The sequence below is a fragment of the Conger conger genome, chromosome 9 (assembly GCF_963514075.1).
Source record: "Conger conger chromosome 9, fConCon1.1, whole genome shotgun sequence".
Lineage (NCBI taxonomy): Eukaryota > Metazoa > Chordata > Actinopteri > Anguilliformes > Congridae > Conger > Conger conger.
In genome coordinates this window covers 41,255,628-41,276,584 of record NC_083768.1, presented here as the reverse complement: position 1 = coordinate 41,276,584, position 20,957 = coordinate 41,255,628, and the positions used below count along the sequence as shown (strand labels likewise).

The 20,957-nt window shown below is 47.4% G+C and overlaps 1 protein-coding gene across 1 annotated transcript; it reads right to left on the bottom strand.

Annotated features, from left to right (window-relative positions):
- Positions 1 to 2,137: 2,137 nt before the first annotated feature.
- ubqln4 (ubiquilin 4) lies at positions 2,138 to 19,964 on the bottom strand. The gene is made up of 11 exons (XM_061255280.1): positions 19,777 to 19,964; positions 15,882 to 16,033; positions 14,126 to 14,295; positions 10,989 to 11,251; positions 9,907 to 10,065; positions 8,031 to 8,286; positions 7,350 to 7,489; positions 6,929 to 7,012; positions 5,833 to 5,948; positions 4,957 to 5,143; positions 2,138 to 3,995 (listed from the first exon to the last, which is right to left on the bottom strand). Exons 1-11 carry the CDS (start codon positions 19,918 to 19,920, stop codon positions 3,843 to 3,845), a joined length of 1,824 nt encoding a protein of 607 aa, XP_061111264.1. The 5' UTR covers positions 19,921 to 19,964; the 3' UTR covers positions 2,138 to 3,842.
- Between the last annotated feature and the right edge of the window lie 993 nt (positions 19,965 to 20,957).

Genomic DNA, 20,957 nt, shown 5'->3' with positions numbered 1-20,957 from the left:
CGACTTCATATTTCACTCCTATGGATATTTAAAACAACAATATAAAAGTATACTTATCGTAGTTACAGTATGTCACACAAGCAGGTTTTAAAACTGCATTCATATGACAATGTGAAATGTCAATACGAAACTTTTTTTAATTAGCCTAAACATAGCGGGTGGTTTTAGACCACACCCATTAGCTCAGATGCGTGTGTGTATTTGCAAGTCGGTGTGTTTCGACAATTCCTTGATGGAAATGCTCTGTCTTACTCTATAAATTAATGTAAAAATGATTGTGTGTGCATATAAGTTTGTATGTATGTGGATGTATGTGTGTGCATATGGTCACTGTTGTTTTTCTGTAAGACACTGTAAGGGCCAAACAGTGCTGTTTGGTAGGTGTAGAGTACCTAGCGGCCAGCTTACTTGCAATCTTGTCCATTCTGGACGATTGCCAGTTAAATGAATGTCATGCAATGCGACACAAAACATATTTTTTATTCTAATTATGTTGAGCCACCCAACCAAATGTCTGTATTCAAAGCAGACAAATAGCCAGACTGTTGTCTGTAACTTACTTAGGTGGGGCCATCTCTCCTGTGGGAGCACAGGCCATATAGCCAACTCCTCTCCATCATGAACTGGTAGCTTTTGGGTTTTCTGTTGTCAATGTTTCTGACCAACTTAATGCCTCACACCCAACCTCCTACCTGGAGGAATGGGGGTTCCCTTTGTCCGACCTCTAACCTTTGACCTTTCCACCATGGTTGAACCAACCAGGAGTGTAAGCCCCCAGCGACTAGGGATGCACTGAAACATTGTTTCACCAAGGCATCGCGATACAAGTCACAATACTGCATAAAACTGCATTGCTGTGATCTATGCATCTATTCATATGAATCATTAATTTACAGAGCAATCCTTTATTTATACATACTTCATAAATACACTTCTTAAAAGTGATGTTTGTTATTCCAATGATCTCGTGTGTCAGCAGGGTAGGGGGAATCACCTCTTTACTACTGGCTCATTCCACGTCTGATGTATGTAGCATAATTGTCAACTGTCTTGTTGGGCGACTTTGTGTTTTACGTCAGGTCCCCCTTGCAAGGGAGATTTTGCTCTCAATGAGGTAACCCAGGTTAAATAAACAAAAACAGTTTTAATCTATGCAAACAGCAAAGTGAACAGACATCACCTTGAGACGTTTGCTCTCTCCAAATTGCGGGGCAAAGGGCAGTGTTGTGCTGTGTTTTGGATCGCTCACTCGTGCCAACAGTCACAGCGTAACTGGGTTAATGATGGAAGTGATGGAGGTGAAACAGGCGATCTTCCATTCACACAGAAAACCCCCGACACTGTGCCGCTGAGAGGAGAACAGCAGAATCAGGATTTTCCCCAAAGCCTGGTCACTCTCCCCCAGTTGAAAAAAATAAAATAAAATAAGTAAATGTATTTCAAGCCGGTGTTCTAGAACTCTGTCGCCTTCTATAAACAGCAGTTCATTTAAGAACATTCTAACCACGCATTCGTGATCTCAACACTGTAAAGGGTTAATTCATTCAGAAAAGGGAATGTTTGCTCCTGTACCCGATTATTTTGGGGCGACTGCAGCTGTACATCCTTAAGCGGTCATTGCACACGCCGATGTCTGCTAGTGCCCTCTACAAATGCATTTCATCACATCCACACACCCAATACCTTAAATATGATTTCGCAGTGTCCCAGGGATTGCTACTTAGAGCAGTTGGAAACTGCTTTGGTTGACTTTCTTTTAATTTAATTGTCATCTTGGTCGGGACCAGAACGAGCAAGTTATAAGTTGGTAGGTATGAGTACTGCCATCTGCTGGATACCTATATTAAATGCATTAAATAAAATCCAAAATGTAACACAGAGCGTGAGGAACAGGAGGGTGACCAATGAAACAGGAAGAGGTGACTGATGGACCATTACAACACATGAACACATATTTGGACTCAGAAATTTCACTCAACCATGCAGGACATATGAATAAACACACCTGAAAACCCAGTAACCCAGACAACCGTAGCCCTTTCTGTGTTTCTTCTCTGTGACTTAATTCACCTTCTCAGAAAGCAGGAACACGAGACGAGGTCAGCGGACAGAAAGAGCAAGAGAGGGAGGAGGTGGCGAGCTTATTGACCAACCTTTCTTTATTTTTATTTCATTTTATTTTTTTTAGTACAGTACTGTTAAACGTTAGTTTCAACATGTTCAATCAGGTGATGGACCGGAGCTCTCAAAGCGGACAAAATAAGCGAAGCTTTAGAGCCGTTACCAAGGTTACCACAACTACGAGGCTGAGATTTCAAGAGCAACCTAGATTTTTATCGTTCATTTTTTTTTTCTTTTTTTTTTAACAGTATGGTGCGACCATACGAAAAAAAAAGTAAAGCTGTTGTTTCTTTTTTCTTATTTTGTCTTTTTTTTTTTTTTTTTAAAGGAGATTAAAATGAGATACACAACAGATCATTTTCTAGGCACTATAGCACCTCAAAAAATAAAAACACGTAAGTGATCGGATTAAAATGAAAGAAAGAAATCCGTGTTCAACCAGCTCCAACTCCAGCTTTAAAACCAGTTTATTGATGTTTGTCACATGACCCCTCCATCCCACCCTCCCCCTCCCAAAAAAAAACAACAAAAAAAAAAAAAACATTTTGCAGGATACTTGTTTTTTGATTAAACTGATTTCAAATCGCGTCAAAGTGCCTGATTTTAAGTCCTGCTTCGGGTAACCAATCACGTTCCGAGTGGGTGGAGTTTGGGGGGCTGGGTGGGAGGAGTCACCATAGCCAAGGGGGGCGGGCCAGGGGGGGGGTCGGCGCTACAGGGCCTAAGGCGAGAGAGAGGTGGGGGGTTGGTTGGGGGTCCAATGGTCTCATCAGCAAAATATTTGGAATGACAACAGAATAGATATGGTGGGGGGGTGAGTGAGGGGGCGGGGCTGTTGTGCTGCAGTCAGCGAATAGGAAACGGCTACTAAGGGTTGAGCAAACAGGAAATCTTCTACAGCACTTGCAATAAATAGTGAAGTCAAGCAGGCATGAACTCAGGACTACAGAGAGAGGGAGAGAGAGAGCGAGAGAGAGAGGGTGGTGACAGGATCGAGGCCTAGCGAAAATGAAGCCTTTCTCCGTGACTTTTCTAAGAATCCCAACTCTTTTTTTTTTGTCTGTTTTTTTTTTTTTTTTTGCCAAGTAGGTTCTACGCCTCACGCTCGGGAGAGCCCCTCCCCCACTTAAGCAGCTTGAGTGACAGGTCGTCTCGAAGAAAAACGAAACAAAAAACCTCACTTTCTCCTGATTCGCCGAGGCCTTAGCTGGTTCTTGGGGGTGTCATGGTGAGGTGGGGGGGGGGGGGGGGGGTGGTGATGTTTTTTTTTGGCAGTGGAATCTTTCACTCTACAATGGTAGGCCTACCCTCCCCTGCCCCCCAAAAAGAACAGAAAAATAAAATTAATGAAAAGGGGGCACACGTGCAACCCACTTCCCCCCAAAATCAGTGAGAGACGGGGCAGTCTTGAGGTGGGAGAGGGGCGTCAAGACCAGATCATATGGCGGCCTTGTCGGAGGACTAACCAATCATCAGACGAGAAGGATTTGGCGAGCGAATAACGGGGGCAGGGTTTGGGGAACGGGGCGTGGTCTGGGGGGACGGGGCGTGGCACACCTGGGTCGATCTGCGCTTCATTTTGTGATCTTTGTGTCGTTTTTTTTTTGGGGGGGTGGGGGGAAAAATACATTTCTGTGATAACTTTGTCTGCCGCCTCCCCCCCCTCCCCTCCCGAAAAACCACCCGAACCCCACCCCCTGCCCCCCGGGGTGTGGCGGGGTTTAAGAGGGCTGCGAGCCCAGCAGTCTCTCGATGGCGGCGTTGATGTCTCCCCCCGTGGCGATCAGGGCCTGCAGGTTGGCCTCGCGGTTGATGAAGCCCATGGCGCTCAGCTGCTCCAGCTGCTGCTGGAACCGCACCTCCGGGGTCTGGGTCTGAGGGGGTCGGGGGTCAGGGGTCAGGGACACAGACGGGCGCACGCTGGGTCAGTTCACACTTCCACTTTCAACTGCAGTTCACTTTAAAGGTTCAATATGTCACATTTGAATATGTAATATGTAAGGGGGGTTTCAACAGTGTTGTGGTTTGAGTGCGTCTGTTGCTGCAATTCCTCTCTTGACGAAATGACCTATTGTACCTTTAACTGCAACTTTCTCTCTAAATTACCAAATGACTAACTTTACATTTTGTAATAAATGTTCTTGGTCGGGTTTCTGCCAGTGGAGTGCCACATCTTGCAGCAGGCTTTGAGGTACAGTGAGCACCGTAAGTCATTCGTCAGCGACGCGTTTTTTCTGTTATTCCGGTTTTGTCCTGTAATGTAATGTAATGTAATGTAATGTTATGACAATGACAATGAGCAGACTGTCCGCTTTAACTTGAGGATGAACCGTTTAGAAATCATAGAACCTTTTGTACCAAGTCCCCTCCCCCTCCCATTAGTTCAGGCAGTAAGAGCAGTCGTCTGGCAGTCGGAGGGAGGGCTGCCGGTTCGATCCCCCGCCCGGGCTGTGTCGAAGTGTCCCTGAGCAAGACACCTAACCCCCAAATGCTCCTGACGAGCTGGTTGGTGCCTTGCATGGCATCCAATGGCTGTCGGTGTGTCAGTGTGTGTATGATTGGGTGAATCAATTGTACAGTACTTTGGATAAAAGCGCTATATAAATGTCAACCATCGACCACATGGAAACAGCATGGCCCTGTTCCTGTCATATCAACATTGAAAAGATACATTTTCTTTTCCCCCCGGAAGCATTTCACTTTGGCTCAGAATATTGGAGGTGTGCTACAGCTGAAATGAAAAAATGCCACATCAGCATTACTCAGTGAAGATGCGATCGAAAGTGTGCGGAGTTGTGTGGTGCAAGGCCGGCGTTAACGGGGGGGGTCCCATACCGAAGCTCCGCCTCCAGCGAACATCTGTAGCATCTGCTGCATGAGCTGCTGCTGGGCGGGGCTCGTCCCGGGCGCCGCGGGGGTGGGGCCTCCGCCGCCGGCGGGCGTGGTGGGTTCCGGGGCCACGCCCACTCCCACTCCCACTCCCGTGGGCAGGGGGGTCGTGGGGATTCCACCGGGCGCCAGGCTGCAGGGCAAAGGGTTTCAAAAATGGTTTTACTTTTTACTTTTTTTTTTGGTTTTTTTTATCTTCCACTAACTAACAGGGCTCTGCCTAAACTAGATACTAATACACACTGATGCACATGCATGCACATAATCATGCACATAATCATGCACATAATCATGCACATACAGAAACACATCGGATAAGACACAAACTCACAGTGGTGCACGTTTACCGTCTGACACACACGCGCTCTCACACACGCGCTCTCACACACGCGCTCACACACACGCGCTCACACACACGCGCTCACACACACGCGCTCACACACACGCGCTCACACACACGCGCTCACACACACACGCTCACACACACGCTCACACACACGCTCACACACACGCTCACACACACGCTCACACACACGCTCACACACACGCTCACACACACGCTCACACACACGCTCTCACACACGCTCTCACACACGCTCTCACACACGCTCTCACACACGCTCTCACACACGCTCTCACACACACGCTCACACACACGCTCACACACACGCTCACACACACGCTCACACACACGCTCACACACACACGCTCACACACACGCTCACACACACGCTCACACACACGCTCACACACACCACACACACGCTCACACACACGCTCACACACACGCTCACACACACGCTCACACACACTCCCGCTCACCTGGGCATGAGCCCTGGGGCCTCAGTCTGTAGCGTCTGCAGGCCCTGCTGGATCTGCAGTAACGCCTGCATGGCCCGCGGGTTCGTCATCACCGACAGCGCCTCCGGGTTCTGCATCTGAAAGCAGCCAATCAGCAGCTCAGACACAAAGAGCTTGACCAATCACGTCTCACGTTCCATCAGCACTTCAAACAGGACGGAAACAGCCAATCAGCAGCTCAGACACAAACAGGTGAACCAGCCACATCTCGTGTTCCATCAACACATAAAAACTCGACGAAAAAGAGCTCTAAATTGGTTGGGTGCTTAAGCGGACTTGAACCAATCACAGGGTTTTGTAAGGGGGAGCAAAGTCCACACGTTTGGGCTAAGCCAGTGATTAAGATTACCATTTTGTGGAGCACAAAACTCTCAGTCAAAATCCAGAGAAAGAATAATAATTCTACATTTTCAACCAGTGCTACTTTTAAAGTTTTTATTTTTATTTTTAAGTTTTACAAGACAAGGGGAAACCTTGCAACAAATGCAACAGAACCGAAAGAATCAAAGGGGAATGAAAGAAACAGCGGAAGGAAGCTAACAGTAGCAGCAGTAGAAGGAAGCTAACACTAGCAGCAGTAGAAGGAAGCTAACAGCAGTAGCAGAAGGAAGCTAACAGTAGTAGAAGGAAGCTAACAGTAACAGTAGTAGCTCAGTAGAAGGAAGCTAACAGTAGTAGTTCAGTAGAAGGAAGCTAACAGTAGCATCAGTAGAAGGAAGCTAACTGTAGCAGCAGTAGAAGGAAGCTAACAGCAGTAGCAGAAGGAAGCTAACAGTAGTAGAAGGAAGCTAACAGTAACAGTAGTAGCTCAGTAGAAGGAGGCCAACAGTTGTAGTTCAGTAGAAGGAAGCTAACAGTAGCATCAGTAGAAGGAAGCTAACAGTAGCAGTAGCAGAAGGAAGCTAACAGTAGTAGCAGAAGGAAGCTAACAGTAGTAGAAGGAAGCTAAGTAGAAGGAAGCTAACAGCAGTAAGCAGAAGAAAAAGGGCGCCAACAGTAGTAGGCAGTGTTGCACTGGGGGAAGATTTTGGCTGCGACACTCCGGAATGTCTCTTACCTGCTGCAGAAAGACGGGCAGCTGCAGTCTGAACTGTTCCTGCAGCTGGGGGTTCCCAGCAAACAGCGGGTTATTCATCATCACCTGGGGAGACGGATACCATACGGATCATCATCATCATCATCATCATCTTCACCATTAATAATAGCCACTACCCTCCCGCCAAACACACACACACAGTGAACCTTGGCTCTGGTTCCCAGTGTAACATCACTTCCTCTTTCTGTTCCATTTCTGCTGGGTAAGCAGGTGTTCCCACACATCCTGCCCGACTTTTGAGTCAACAGTGTTCCCCACAGGAGACAATGACACACAGAAGCCGAGCGTGTTTGCGTGGAACGTGTTTCTTCAGCCAATCAAACCGGTTTCCCCCTCGGGGGGAAGCGGAAAGGAACACAGTGACATCACGAGCTGCGCAGACCTGCGAGGCCACGTCCGGGTTCTGTGCCAGCGACTGCATCATGCTGCGCATGTAGGGCGCGGACAGCATGTTCTGCATCAGCTGCGGGTTCTCCGAGATCTGCTGCAGCAGCGACTGCATGCCGGGGCTGCTGAACATGCCTGCGCGGAGGGAGGGAGGGAAGGAGAGGAGAGAGAGGGAAGGAGAAGGAAAGGGAAAGGGGGGGGAGAGAGAGAGAGAGACGGAGAGAGAGGGAGGGAGAGGAGAGGGAGAGACAGAGAGGGAGAGAGACAGAGAGAGGGAGAGAAAGTGGTGAGGGGGAAAAAGGGAGAGGGAGAGAGAAAAAAAAGAAATTGCATTATGGGAACAAACATCAAATACACATAGAAGATTAAGGAGTTCAGACCAAGCCAGATTTGTGTCAGGTTACAAATAAGGAGCCAGTGTCAAAACGTTTAACCAGATTAATGGAACATTTCACCGTAAGAAGAAAAAAAAAAAGAAAAGAAAAGCAAATAAAATGGCTGATATTCGACCACAAATCCCTGCCCTCTAAATGATGCGCTGCAGAAGGGCCTGGAATCCCCGGGAAGGGGCCATTTTAGCAGAATCTGCACCACAACACCTGCCGCAGCAGGGCTATTAATACCCCCGTGCGCCCAGGTGAGTCCCTGAGGAGCGCGTCCGGGGGGGGGGCATTACCGTTCCCCAGGCTGGCTCCTCCGAGGCCCAGGGGGTTGGAGACGCTGGGCGTGGTTCCGCTCTGGCCGGAGGTGGAGGAGGAGGTGGTGGTGGTGGAGGAGGAGGTGCCCGTCCCGCCTCCTCCCCCCTCGGCGGGCGCGGCCGAGCCGGGCGGGCCCCAGGGATTGGGCAGGGGCTCGCGGTTCTCCGTCCGGGAGGGCTGCACCCCGGAGCCGTCCGAGTTCCCACCCAGGGCCGAGAACGGGTTGTTCCCAAACTGGAGAGGGGGGCGAGGGGGGTGTGGGAACACACACGGGACTCAGTAAACGTGGGACAATACAGGGTTAACGGCTGGGCATTTTTACGATGAGCTTCGTTTTGTCGTCTTTCTGAACACTGGTGCTACAGAGAGTACTGCTACTACTACTACTGCTGCTACTGCTACTACCACTACTACTACTACTACTACTGCTGCTGCTGCTACTGCTACTACCACTACTACTACTACTACTGCTGCTACTGCTACTGCTACTACTACTACTGCTGCTACTGCTACTACTACTACTACTACTGCTACTACTGCTGCTACTACTACTACTGCTGCTGCTACTACTACTACTGCTGCTACTACTACAGCTACTACTGCTACTACTACTGCTACTACTACTGCTACTGCTGCTACTACTACAGCTACTACTACTGCTACTGCTGCTACTACTGCTGCTACTGCTGCTACTACTACAGCTACTACTACTACTACAGCTACTACTACTGCTACTACGACTACTACTACTACTGCTGCTACTGCTACTACTACTGCTGCTACTACTACAGCTACTACTACTGCTACTGCTGCTACTACTACAGCTACTACTACTGCTACTACTACTGCTACTACTACTGCTACTACTACTGCTACTACTACTACTACTACTACTACTGCGTGGGGGGTACAGACAAGGGACTGGACCTAGGAAGCGGCTTAAACAATAGCATTTGAGGAGAACTTTTAAAATGGTATCTTCTTTTCGACATTTACGCAATTTCATTCTCTAAACCAAGGATGGGCAAGGCAGGTCGTATCCTTTTCTGGATTTCAGAACAAATTCTGCGCTTAATTATTTCATTAGCCCAATCATTTATATGAGCTGTCATGAATAGCCACATTTAGTGATATAAACTGCAGCTGATAAATGTTCCCCTCTTTTTTATTGCATTTTAGCATTTTATTTACGAGTGGCAGTAAAGTCCTGCACAAACTCCCATGCCCGCTCGATACCACGCGCTTATCAGTCCAATGTACAAAATTATATATCTTAAATTATAACCCCAGATGTACAATATTGTTAAAAAACCTGTTATGTACGTTATTATGGGAAACTTCACACAATGGCGGGGATCATCAAATCTGGCCCTCCTATCCAAATCCAGCCCTGGCTTTCTTTTCTCCCAGGTAATTAACCCAACAATGACTGCTACCGATTGGCCAGATTGTCTTCAGAAAGCTGGTAAAGGGAGGGTGGAAAACCGTCAGGTCTCAGCCTTCGAGGACCGTGATTTGATGATCCCTTGCTGATTTCCTCTTTCAGATCGCACATACACAATGTTATCAGTCTGCACCCTAAAGAGAAATTAAATACGCTGTAATAAAATATAAGCAGGTGGGTTGGCCCAACAAATACATTCCAGAGGAGTGTACTTCAAAATACACGGTAATATATCAGACACTTCTACAACGGCCCAGGAGGACCGTGATTGGAGGACCGTGATTGGAGGACCGTGATTGGAGGACCGTAATTGGAGGACCGTAATTGGAGGACCGTGATTGGAGGACCGGGGCTCTGCGCTTTGGGGAGAGCGTAGACCAGCACCCTCCCCCCCCCCGGGCGGGACTGACCTGCTCACGCGCGGCGCTGAACATGGGCTCCTGGATGTCCGTGTACATCCTGCGCAGGGCGTTGTAGCCGCCCGGGATGCTCTCCAGGTTGCTAAGCGCCCGGTCCTGGTTCCGCATCATCTCCTGCATCATGGCGGGGTTCCGCGCCAGCTCCATGGTCTGGAGGGGGAAACATGCGCGGTCAGACTGACTCCCCAAGACTCCCCAAGACTCCCCAAGACTCCCCAAGACTCCCCAAGACTCCCCAAGACTCCCGTCTCAGTTTGCACAGAGCCTGCACTTTGTCAGCCGGCCTCTAGAGGGTGTGTCGTGAGTCTGCACAGGATCTGTGCTTATCATAAGAATAATAAGTCAGAATCAAGCACAACTGACCAATGGGAATGCATGAATAATGAGGTGCAAAAACACCTCCAGCTGTGAGATCTCTCATCTGTGAGTCTCCTCAGACCACCGCTCTACTGCCAACCCAGCCAACACAAAACGTTCCCGTAAAGTTACTGGAATGTTTTGTCAATGTTAGTAACACTGCCACTCCATGGCAGCAATGTTGCGAGAGCATTTTGTGATAGCTGGGATACTTCATCCCCAGGTGACGATGAGCACAGAGTAACTTCTGCTCGCCATGAAGCCCGTAACTCCTAATGCCAGCCCAATGCTCTGAATCACATGCCTCGGTGTGAGCCAATCAGAAAGACACCGATAACATGACTGCTCCACTAATTTTGGGGACCATTAAGTCTCATCATTAGGTCTCAACTGCTTGGAGAGCTACCAGTACTTTCGTTTGGCTCATCCACCCCATTGGACTCACTTATCTCCTGCGCTGAGAACAGTTCTAGCCGCCTAGCCGCCTAGCCCCTCCCCCTCTGACCTCACCTGTCTCATGAGCTCAGGATAGTGTTCTAGCCCCTCCCCTTCTGACCTCACCTGTCTCATGAGCTCAGGCGTTGTGTTCTAGCCCCTCCCCCTCTGACCTCACCTGTCTCATGAGCTCAGGATAGTGTTCTAGCCCCTCCCCTTCTGACCTCACCTGTCTCATGAGCTCAGGCGTTGTGTTCTAGCCCCTCCCCCTCTGACCTCACCTGTCTCATGAGCTCGGGGTTATTGAGCATGTGCGAGATCTCGGGGTTCCTCTCCATCAGCTGCTGCATCTGCGGGTTGGCCACGATCATCTGCCTCATCAGGTCCGGGTTGGACATCATGTTCTGCACCAGCGGGTTCTCCATGATCTGGGACAGCATCTCCGGGTTGGACATGAGCTGCCGCTGCATCTGCTGCTGCAGCTCCATGAAGTTGGCCGAGCCCATGCCCAGGCCCGCCAGGCTGGAGAGGTCGCCGAAGCCCGCTGGGGAGAGACGTCACCCGTTAAACTACATTTCCCACAAACCATCACCCATTAACTACAATATCCACAGACCATCACCCGTTAAACTACATTACCCATAAACCATCACCCATTAACAATAATAGCCATAGACCATCACCTTTTAAAGTACATTACCCACATACCATCACCCATTAACTACAATACCCATAAACCATCACCCATTAACTACAATATCCATAAACCATCACCCATCAACTATAATAGCCATAGAACATCACCCATTAACTATCACAGCCATAGACCATCACCTGTTAAAGTACATTACCCACATACCATCACCCATTAACTACAATACCCATAAACCATCAACGACATCACCCATTAACTATAATAGCCATAGACCATCAGCCATTAACTATAATACCCACAGACCATCACCAAGTAAACTACATTACCCATAGCCCATCACCTCTAAAACTACATTAACAATAGACCATCGCCCGTTAAACTACAATAGCCATAAACCATCACCCGTTAAACTACAATACCCATAGACCATCAGCCTTTAACTACAATACCCATAGACCATCACCAGGTACACTACATTACCCATAGCCCGTCACCTCTAAAACTACAATAGCCATAGATCATCGCCCGTTAAACTACATTACCCTTACACCACCATCAGGTAAACTACATTACACGTAGACCATCACCCATTAAACAACATTAACAGTTGATGGCCCCTGGGCAAAACGAATGAGAAGAAGAAAAAGGGAAAAAGACCAGCACTGGTGTTGCAGATAAAGGCACTTAACCCAAGAAGTGCTAGATTCAACTGTGCTGTTTAACACCACCAAACAGCCTGAACATTATAAACATAATCAATAATCAACGCCATATCTTTAAACAGCTGTGCTGTCTAATTAGGACTATTTTCCTAAATTATACCTAATAAGCAAGTCTACACCCAATATCGCTATAGAAATGCAGAAAGACCTCGATTGCACTGAGAAGACCAGGCTGAGATGCTTCTGATCATGGTGATGTCATGATGTCTTCACACACACACACACACACACACACACACACACACACACACACACACACACACACACACACACACACACACACACACACACACACACACACACACACACACACACACAATCCCGTTCTGTTCAGTCAAAACAACTTTTGTGACCAACGATACCGCTAAATCGACCAAATTACGAATACACACTTTAAAGAGGAGGTTTGTTTGGCTTTCTGGCTTATATTGCAGTGACCACGATCTCTTTGATCTTGGTCCCCGACTTAATTTCTGAAGCTGGCAAACTGGAGGTTATGCAAGGCCCAATCCCACGGAACTGCAAGAGGTGACATTTCACCAATATTACACCGCTGGCAAAAATAGCCTTTTTCATCAGGGTTCTGAGAAGGTGGAGTTGAAAAGGCGGAGTCGTTTTGAGAGGAACTTTTCTTTTTCTAAACTGCAGAGTTTTCCCACTGTATGTGTAGCGGAGCATTCTACTTTAAAATCCCGTTTACATTCCATATTTGCGGCGTTTCGTACCCATTTCCAAAGACTTAATCAGCCAGGTAACAAAACTCTGAATCCCCAAATCAATCTGTGGACCCAGCATAATTTCACAGAGAATACCCTCTAGCAAATAAAGCTGCAACCAAACATTGGGATGCAGAGCTTATCACAGCCAAACCACATAAATATGGTTTTGGTGAAAGCCCGTTAAGAGTCTGTGACCTCATCTCCAGTCCACATACTCTAGACCTGGATTCATTTCTTCTCTCAGAAAGCGTGTTGTTCGGTGGTGGGTCTAGTGGTAGTTACCCACTCAGTCGGTTTGCAGGCTATATGGGTGTTAGTGATGTGGCAGTTATTCAGTAGGGTTGCTGGCTGTGTTGGGGTTAGTGGGTTAACGATGTGGCAGTTATTCAGTAGGTTCGCTGGCTGTGTGGGGGTTAGCACGTTAGCGATGTGGCAGTTACTCAGTAGTGTTGCTGGCTGTGCGGGGGTTAGCGGGTTAGCGATATGGCAGTTACTCAGTAGGTTTACTGGCTGTGTGGGGGTTAGCACGTTAGCGATGTGGCAGTTACTCAGTAGTGTTGCTGGCTGTATGGGGGTTAGCACGTTAGCGATGCGGCAGTTACTCAGTAGGTTTGCTGGCTGTGTGGGGGTTAGCATGTTAGCGATGTGGCAGTTACTCAGTAGGTTTGCTGGCTGTGTGGGGGTTAGCACGTTAGCGATGCGGCAGTTACTCAGTAGGTTTGCTGGCTGTGTGGGGGTTAGCATGTTAGCGATGTGGCAGTTACTCAGTAGGTTTGCTGGCTGTGTGGGGGGTTAGCACGTTAGGGATGTGGCAGTTACTCAGTAGTGTTGCTGGCTGTGTGGGGGTTAGCACGTTAGCGATGTGGCAGTTACTCAGTAGTGTTGCTGGCTGTGTGGGGGTTAGCACGTTAGCGATGTGGCAGTTACTCAGTAGGTTTGCTGGCTGTGTGGGGGTTAGCACGTTAGCGATGCGGCAGTTACTCAGTAGGTTTGCTGGCTGTGTGGGGGTTAGCACGTTAGCGATGTGGCAGTTACTCAGTAGTGTTGCTGGCTGTGCGGGGGTTAGCGGGTTAGCGATGTGGCAGTTACTCAGTAGGTATGCTGGCCGTGCGGGGGTTAGCGGGTTAGCGATGTGGCAGTTACTCAGTAGGTTTGCTGGCTGTGTGGGGGTTAGCAAAGTGGCAGTTACTCAGTCGGTTTGCTGGCTGTGTGGGGGTTAGCGAAGTGGCAGTTACTCAGTAGGTTTGCTGGCTGTGTGGGGGTTAGCACGTTAGCGATGTGGCAGTTACTGTGTGGGGGTTAGCGAAGTGGCAGTTACTCACTCAGCAGGTTTGCTGGCTGTGTGGGGGCCGCTGTGGACCCGCTGCTGTTGGGGCCCGCGGGGGAGGAGGTGACGGCCGGGCTGGGGCTGGCAGGGCTGGAGCTGCTGCTGACCGGGGGGCCGCCCGAGCTGGACGAGGCAGAAGCCTGTGAACCGGCGCCATCTGCTGCTCTGGAAGAACCAGGAAAAAACAAAAATCATCAACAACAGGCCCGGGTCACAAAGTCATTGTTTTGGATTCAAACACCATTCTGTGCTCGATTAATGTTTCCTGGTGCAAATGAGCCAAACAAGAGGACCAGAAGGTGGGGTTGTATAAATTTTTATTTTTTTATTACATACTCAGCAGCCTGTAACCTAGTGGCTAAGGCACATGACTGGGACCCGGAAGATTGGTGGTTGAAGTCTTTAATCCCACATAATCGTCCCCTCAGTTAATATTTGAACCAGGTCTGGAACGACATTGGCTCAGGGGGTAAGAGCGGTCGTCTGGCAGACGGAGGGTTGCCGGTTCGATCCCCCCCTGGGTGTGTCCAAGTGTGCCTGAGCAAGACACCTAACCCATAAATGCTCCTGATGAGCTAGTTTGTGCCTTGCATGGCAGCCAATCGCCGTTGGTGTGCGAGTACGTGTATGAATGGGTGAATGAGAAGCAAGAATTGTACAGTGCTTTGGATAAAAGCTCTATATAAATGCCAACCGTTTACCATTTGTCTGGCCAGAGTAAAGGGACAGTAGAGCAAAACATTGGATGAACAAACAACCAAGTATGAAGAAATGTTATAAAAGGTTATAGAAACATTCCTACTTCAATCTCTTTATGAACAAGTGATGGGGATTCACAAAATGGTTACTTTATAACCTCACAGGTATAACCTGCCACCAAATCTAGCCGTAGCTTATTTTGAAATCCATTTTTATCCTGACAGCATATTCTGCTACCTCCCAACAGTGAATCTGGGAGACGCACAGAGACGCACAGAGACGGACAGAGGAGGACAGAGGAGGACAGAGGAGGACAGAGGAGGACAGAGAAGCACAGAGACGCACAGAGACGCACAGAGACGCACAGAGACGCACAGAGACGCAGGGGAAGAGAAAGGGACATCCCTGCCAAATGGACCCCTCCCTCCCTGGCTATCAATATGGCTGACCGTGCAGCCACCGTCCTAGCACAATTGAGCTCAATGTTTATATTTCACTGTGGAAATACAAACGAAAACTGGGCAAAAAACATGCTCGAACCCCAAAAAAGTGAATACTTGAGGCAAAATAAAAGAAAAGAAAAGAGTGAAACAGTGGTGAGAGGAAAAAACCCCAAGAGGAAAGAGGAACCCAGTCCAAGCTGCACGCTTACTCGTATGCGGTCTTGACGACCAGGTGGACTTTGCGATTACTTGTGTGCGGTCTTGACGACCAGGTGGACCGTGCCCTTACTTGTGTGTGGTCTTGACGACCAGGTTGACCGTGTTCTTACTTGTGTGCGGTCTTGATGACCAGGTGGACCGTGCCCTTACTTGTGTGTGGTCTTGACGACCAGGTTGACCGTGTTCTTACTTGTGTGCGGTCTTGATGACCAGGTGGACCGTGCCCTTACTTGTGTGTGGTCTTGACGACCAGGTTGACCGTGTTCTTACTTGTGTGCGGTCTTGATGACCAGGTGGACCGTGCCCTTACTTGTGTGCGGTCTTGATGACCAGGTGGACCGTGCCCTTACTTGTGTGTGGTCTTGACGACCAGGTTGACCGTGTTCTTACTTGTGTGCGGTCTTGATGACCAGGTGGACCGTCAGGCCGTCCTTGATGCCGTGCTGGTTGAGCGTGTCGCCATCCTTCAGGATCTTCCCGGCGAAGATCAGCACCAGCTGATCCTGCTTGGCCTTGAACCTCCGGGAGATCTCCTCCTTGAACTGCCGCGGGGGACAGGGGGAGGAAGGGTTACGGTTGGGCCCTGCACAGTTACGGAAGTCTCACCCGAGACCAAACACTGGGGACACCGTTCAGATTAAATCAGCCATCATCAAATCAGTACCTCAAATCTAACTCTGGCCCTGGTTCCTTTCTCCCAGGTAATTAGCTGAACAATTAGTTCTAATGACTGGCCAGTTGGTCTTCACACCTGACTCTCAGGTAAAGGGAGGGTGGAACACCAGCAGTCCTCAGACCACGAGGGCCGTGATTTGATGATCCCTGGATCCCTCCAAAAACAATTAGTACAAAAAACATGTACAGAGATCACCCCCTTCACAGCCTGCATAGCTTCACGGCTAATATGTCATATCACTACATCTCCCAGAATGCCACTCTGTGCTGAGTATCTTCAGGTCTAATGCCGCAGACCAGGTATCTCGGAAACTTGTAATTACGACCTTCTGACCAGGAAAGATTGCTGGAACAGCACGTTAGCTTGTAATTGCGAGTCAGAAAGTCAGGTATAATTTCTCAGCTCCGACTTGCCAAGTACAAGTCGCTGGAATACACAGTAACGGCAAAGAGTTAACTCCAAAATACAATTTACACATAATATTTTAATGTTCCCAACAAACAGTTGTGGAGGTTATGGTACTTTAAGCTTGCGACATCTTATTGCTAGGTGCTAACGGCTGCTATGAGGTATCAACCGGAAAGCTCCCAGCCCTTAAACTCCAACCTCCCAAGTCAGAGCAATGAGTTGCAGAGTTCAACTGCGTGCAACCCACTAGCCCAATAAGAACACGAACAAGATCAGTGAAACGGCAAACAGGTAAGCAACAGGTACAGCTGAATCGGAGCCCCAATTCCCAGCCAACACATAATGTTCTCAAAACATTACTCGTTATAACCTTGCCGCTACATGACGGCAACGTTGCGAGAACGTCTTGCGATAGCCGGGCAAGGACGCTGACGCAGGAGGTTATCTCAGTCCCACATCAGTGGAGCAGGCCAGCCTCCAGGGCTGAGCTGACTGCGGTACCCAGGTAACACGGGGGAAACGCAGCCTAACAAGGCAGCCGTCTCTGGAGCCTGACAGAGCGGGGGAGCTGGGGAGGGGGAGAGGATGACGACAGCCAGACCAACAGGAGAAAAGGCTCCACCTTATTCACACGAGACCAGTTTCCCCCCTCAAGACACTGCCGAATCATACATCTCCACCCATGTTACGGATTCAAATTAACGTAATCAGCGGGTCTATCCGTACACTACCTGCCGATCAAACAAGACCTGTAAATCGTGAACGACTTTTTATAATGTCAATACCTGCAGCAGGTGCCTAACATACAATACACATGTAAAGCACAAGAGCATTTCAGTAAAACCATTCATGAAATTTCCTTTAGCAAACAACTGTAGCAGCTACACATAGCAATGCATTTTGCTTGCTGGTGAGGCCAATTGCACATTAGCCTTCACTGAGATGCACAAAGCTGCTTGAGTGGAGAGAAAACACTGGAAAAGACTGCTCAAAATCAGTAGACGATTTAACAATTTATAGGTAGCAAGCCAGATATGGAATAGTGCAATACATAGCAATCACTAAAGAGAAAAAATTGTGAAATTGTTATGGCCAGTGCAGATTCATTCTGATGTCTGGATATAACTTGAAAACCATTTTCTAACAGACATTTCATGATCCTGCCATATGGAACTGATTACCCCATCCCGTGAGTACTAGGCCACCCCATAAAAACAAAAGGATACAGATTTTGAGCCATGAAAACCAGTGGCGGGATACAACCAATTAAGGGCAGTATGACCAGGAAATAGTTCATTAATACAGGCCAGGCCAAAGTCCCTTTAGCAACACATCCTTAGGATGCATGTTGCGTTGAAGCTCCCTTAACCCAGCATATATTGATAAACACGTACCAGCTATTGCTACTAGGGTAATCAATATGCCCCCGATTTCATCCTAGGGACATGTTCTCTTTTTTAAACTAATTAAGTTTGAATGCTGGCGTAAGCAAGGTTGACACAGGTCATGTCCATAATGAGCACCTGGAACCTTCCAACAGGTCAATTGACTCGGGACTGAATTACCCCCGAGGTGGGTAGAAAAGAGACGCATGCCTTGCGAGACCTCTGGAAAGCTCGTTCTGTATGAACAGGGTCTTTGTATCGCGTAGGGTCCTGTTTATGTCCCAGAAGGAACGATTTGGTTAAATCTATCACAATATTTCATGGCAACGATATATTATTTTTTATTAACACAGCAACTATTAGTACAATCTGCTCAATGGGGGCAAAACGCATAACTTCCGATGCGATGTTTATCACCAGAAAGTGCATTTTCTCTTCACAGGTAGCTAAATCATCCACAAATCTATCTATGTGATATGCGTTAGCGGTTGGCTATCTAATTCGTTTATTAGCGACGGTGTTAGCTACATTGTACCATACTGTGACATATCCAGTCAGAACACTCTCCTGCCGCATAACCAGACATCTAACTTACCCACCGTGGCCTCGCATATGAAATCTCAACATCATCCACTTAAGACTCAAACCGATTCAGGTTCTCAAAGCTGACAACCGAATGATTTCACTTCAACGGGGACCTGGATACACATTTAAACTGAGTTGGGATAGGGCACAGGACAGCATCATGATCTTATCTCGCGTTAGTCAGCTAACCGTGTAACCGGCAACCAAATACAGGAAAAACATACAAGGTTGTCATCCTTCGAAAACCACTCATGGGACCTGGGTAGCAGTGGATAGCTTGTTAATAAATACTAATTAGATCACCAAACCCACCTAAAACGAATGTCCACTAGTTAGCCAGTAATGTTAACTAGCTGTCCGGAGGAAACTGGTAGCCGGAGGCTGAGTTCCGCAATGCAAAGCTAACAGTTTGATAGCTAGCTGGCGGCGTTCTGCGTACAAAATCCGGCTTATTAAACAAGACAGCAGCGTCAGCCACAAAACCGGGTCATATTTGGGACACGAGAAAACCCGCAGCTAAGGTTAATGACCGGATTAAAAAAAAGATTTGTCGGCGAGCTTCGCTGGAATGTCGAAAGTGACGAAATCCTTTTGGCGCATTCAGGCCTAAAAACGTTGCTTTAGCAAAGTGCGCTAGCGAGCTAACCATGTCCCAACAGTGGTTCTTCCAGAACATTCAAGATGTTCCCGCTGTGCCAGAAAATAAGATTGCGGCATCAAAAGACGCTTCTAGAAACTGCCATTTGTCAAAATACGTGGGTTAAACAACTCCTCAACAAACATTATTTTAGTAAGCTATGGTGTAGATTATAATCAACACCAAGTTAATGGGTAGAACGCCACTAGCTAGCTGCCCATCGATGTCTAGTGGCTGGCTAACTAGGCTAGTCAAGCTAGCAACATCGATCGCACATGACTGGAGTGTGGGCTCCAGTCGGCTTTTAGTTTCATAGACTGAATGATTACAATCGTGATCGCAAATACGGAAATATGTTTTGTTCTCAGTATCCATCTTCTTCCCTTATGTTTCAGTTACCGTTTTAACTATTTTATAACTGGGGTTAAATCCATGCCACTGATCTTTAGGCGTTTACGCTTAGCGTAGCTAACTAACGTTAGCTAACTGCTAACAGGCGAGTCAGCCAGGGGTATCTCACGGCCAGGCTGGGCAGGGATCACGATCAGAAGATACGCATGCAGCGGATTTAATTGTTGTCGCGACCAAACTGACCTGTGTGACTGAGGCATCCTCTGAGATGGCGATTTCCTCCTTATCCTTTGGAGTTTTGACTGTGACTTTGATTATTGTCCCCTCCGAAGCGGTATTTTTATTATTGTTGTTATTCACAGGCTCTACGCCGCCGTTGTCCGCCATCTTTACTCCTCCTATATTCACTGAGTCACTGACAAGAAAACCAAAGTGGGCAAGAGCTAATAATATTCCCCGCGCTAGCTAACCCCGTAGATCCACAATATACATTTAGGAATGGGGGGCTCTAGAGGCGTGGTGGTGTATCTGCGCTTCAAGTATCATAAAGCCTGACAAAAAAAACTTTGCTAAAGCGTTGTTTCACCACTATTGCTGACCAGAGATCAACAAATTAGTCCCATTCCAATGGAGAGTAAACGAAAAAGACAAAGAAAATCGTTTATGTTGTATATTACCCACATATATACCCCATTTGATCGATTCTTAAAAAGTAGTTTTCAAACACAATCAGTTTCGAATTGAATTCTATTTCAGAATGAAAGTTATTTTGATTATTTTCAGGATTGTGTGTATTTTCAGGATTAACTCTCATGATTTTTCTGTCTCACAACGCAGAATTAGAAGCAAACGTCTTGAAAATTCGTACATTCAAAATCTCAATATCACTCGAACTTTCTTTTCTTTAATTTTCCTGAGGACAGTTTGGCACTTTCCCAAGCAGTGGTCTTAACCCAAATTGCTTTATTAAGAAATAAATATCCGGCTTTTTACACTTATGCAACCAAAGCTAGTTCAGTTTCAGACTTGCATTATCTCTCTGAAGAATTTCATTACTATTAATTAGACAAATTTGTTATGCTTGGAGAGTGTTTTATTTGGGTCATTTTCTGTCCAAATCTAGACAAAACTGGCTGGAAGCATTTTGCACATGACTCAAGCAAACTCATGTATGTCCCTTTGAGAAAATGTGAAATGTGAAATACAATAGTCTATTGTCCTTGAAAGGTAATATTGTTGGATTTTGTTACAGAATGACAAGAAAGCACAATTAGGTCAGTGAAAAATATCATATAATAGAGTGTATATAGTGCAGGGGGGATATGTGAAATAGGACTTAAAATAGATAATGACAATAGCTTTGCTATAGTTGAAAAAAACCCTGAATGATTTGTTTGAGTGGTGTTTGGAACAGTGGAAGTGTA

Coding starts and splice junctions, on each gene's coding strand:
- ubqln4 (XM_061255280.1), bottom strand. CDS start 19,920: ATGGCGGACAACGGCGGCGTAGAGCCTGTGAATAACAACAATAATAAA. Junction 14,296..15,881: donor GTCATCAAGACCGCACACAA/GTAAGAACACGG, acceptor TGGTTCTTCCAG/AGCAGCAGATGGCGCCGGTT. Junction 3,996..4,956: donor TCGCTGGAGGCGGAGCTTCG/GTATGGGACCCC, acceptor CGACCCCCTCAG/ACCCAGACCCCGGAGGTGCG.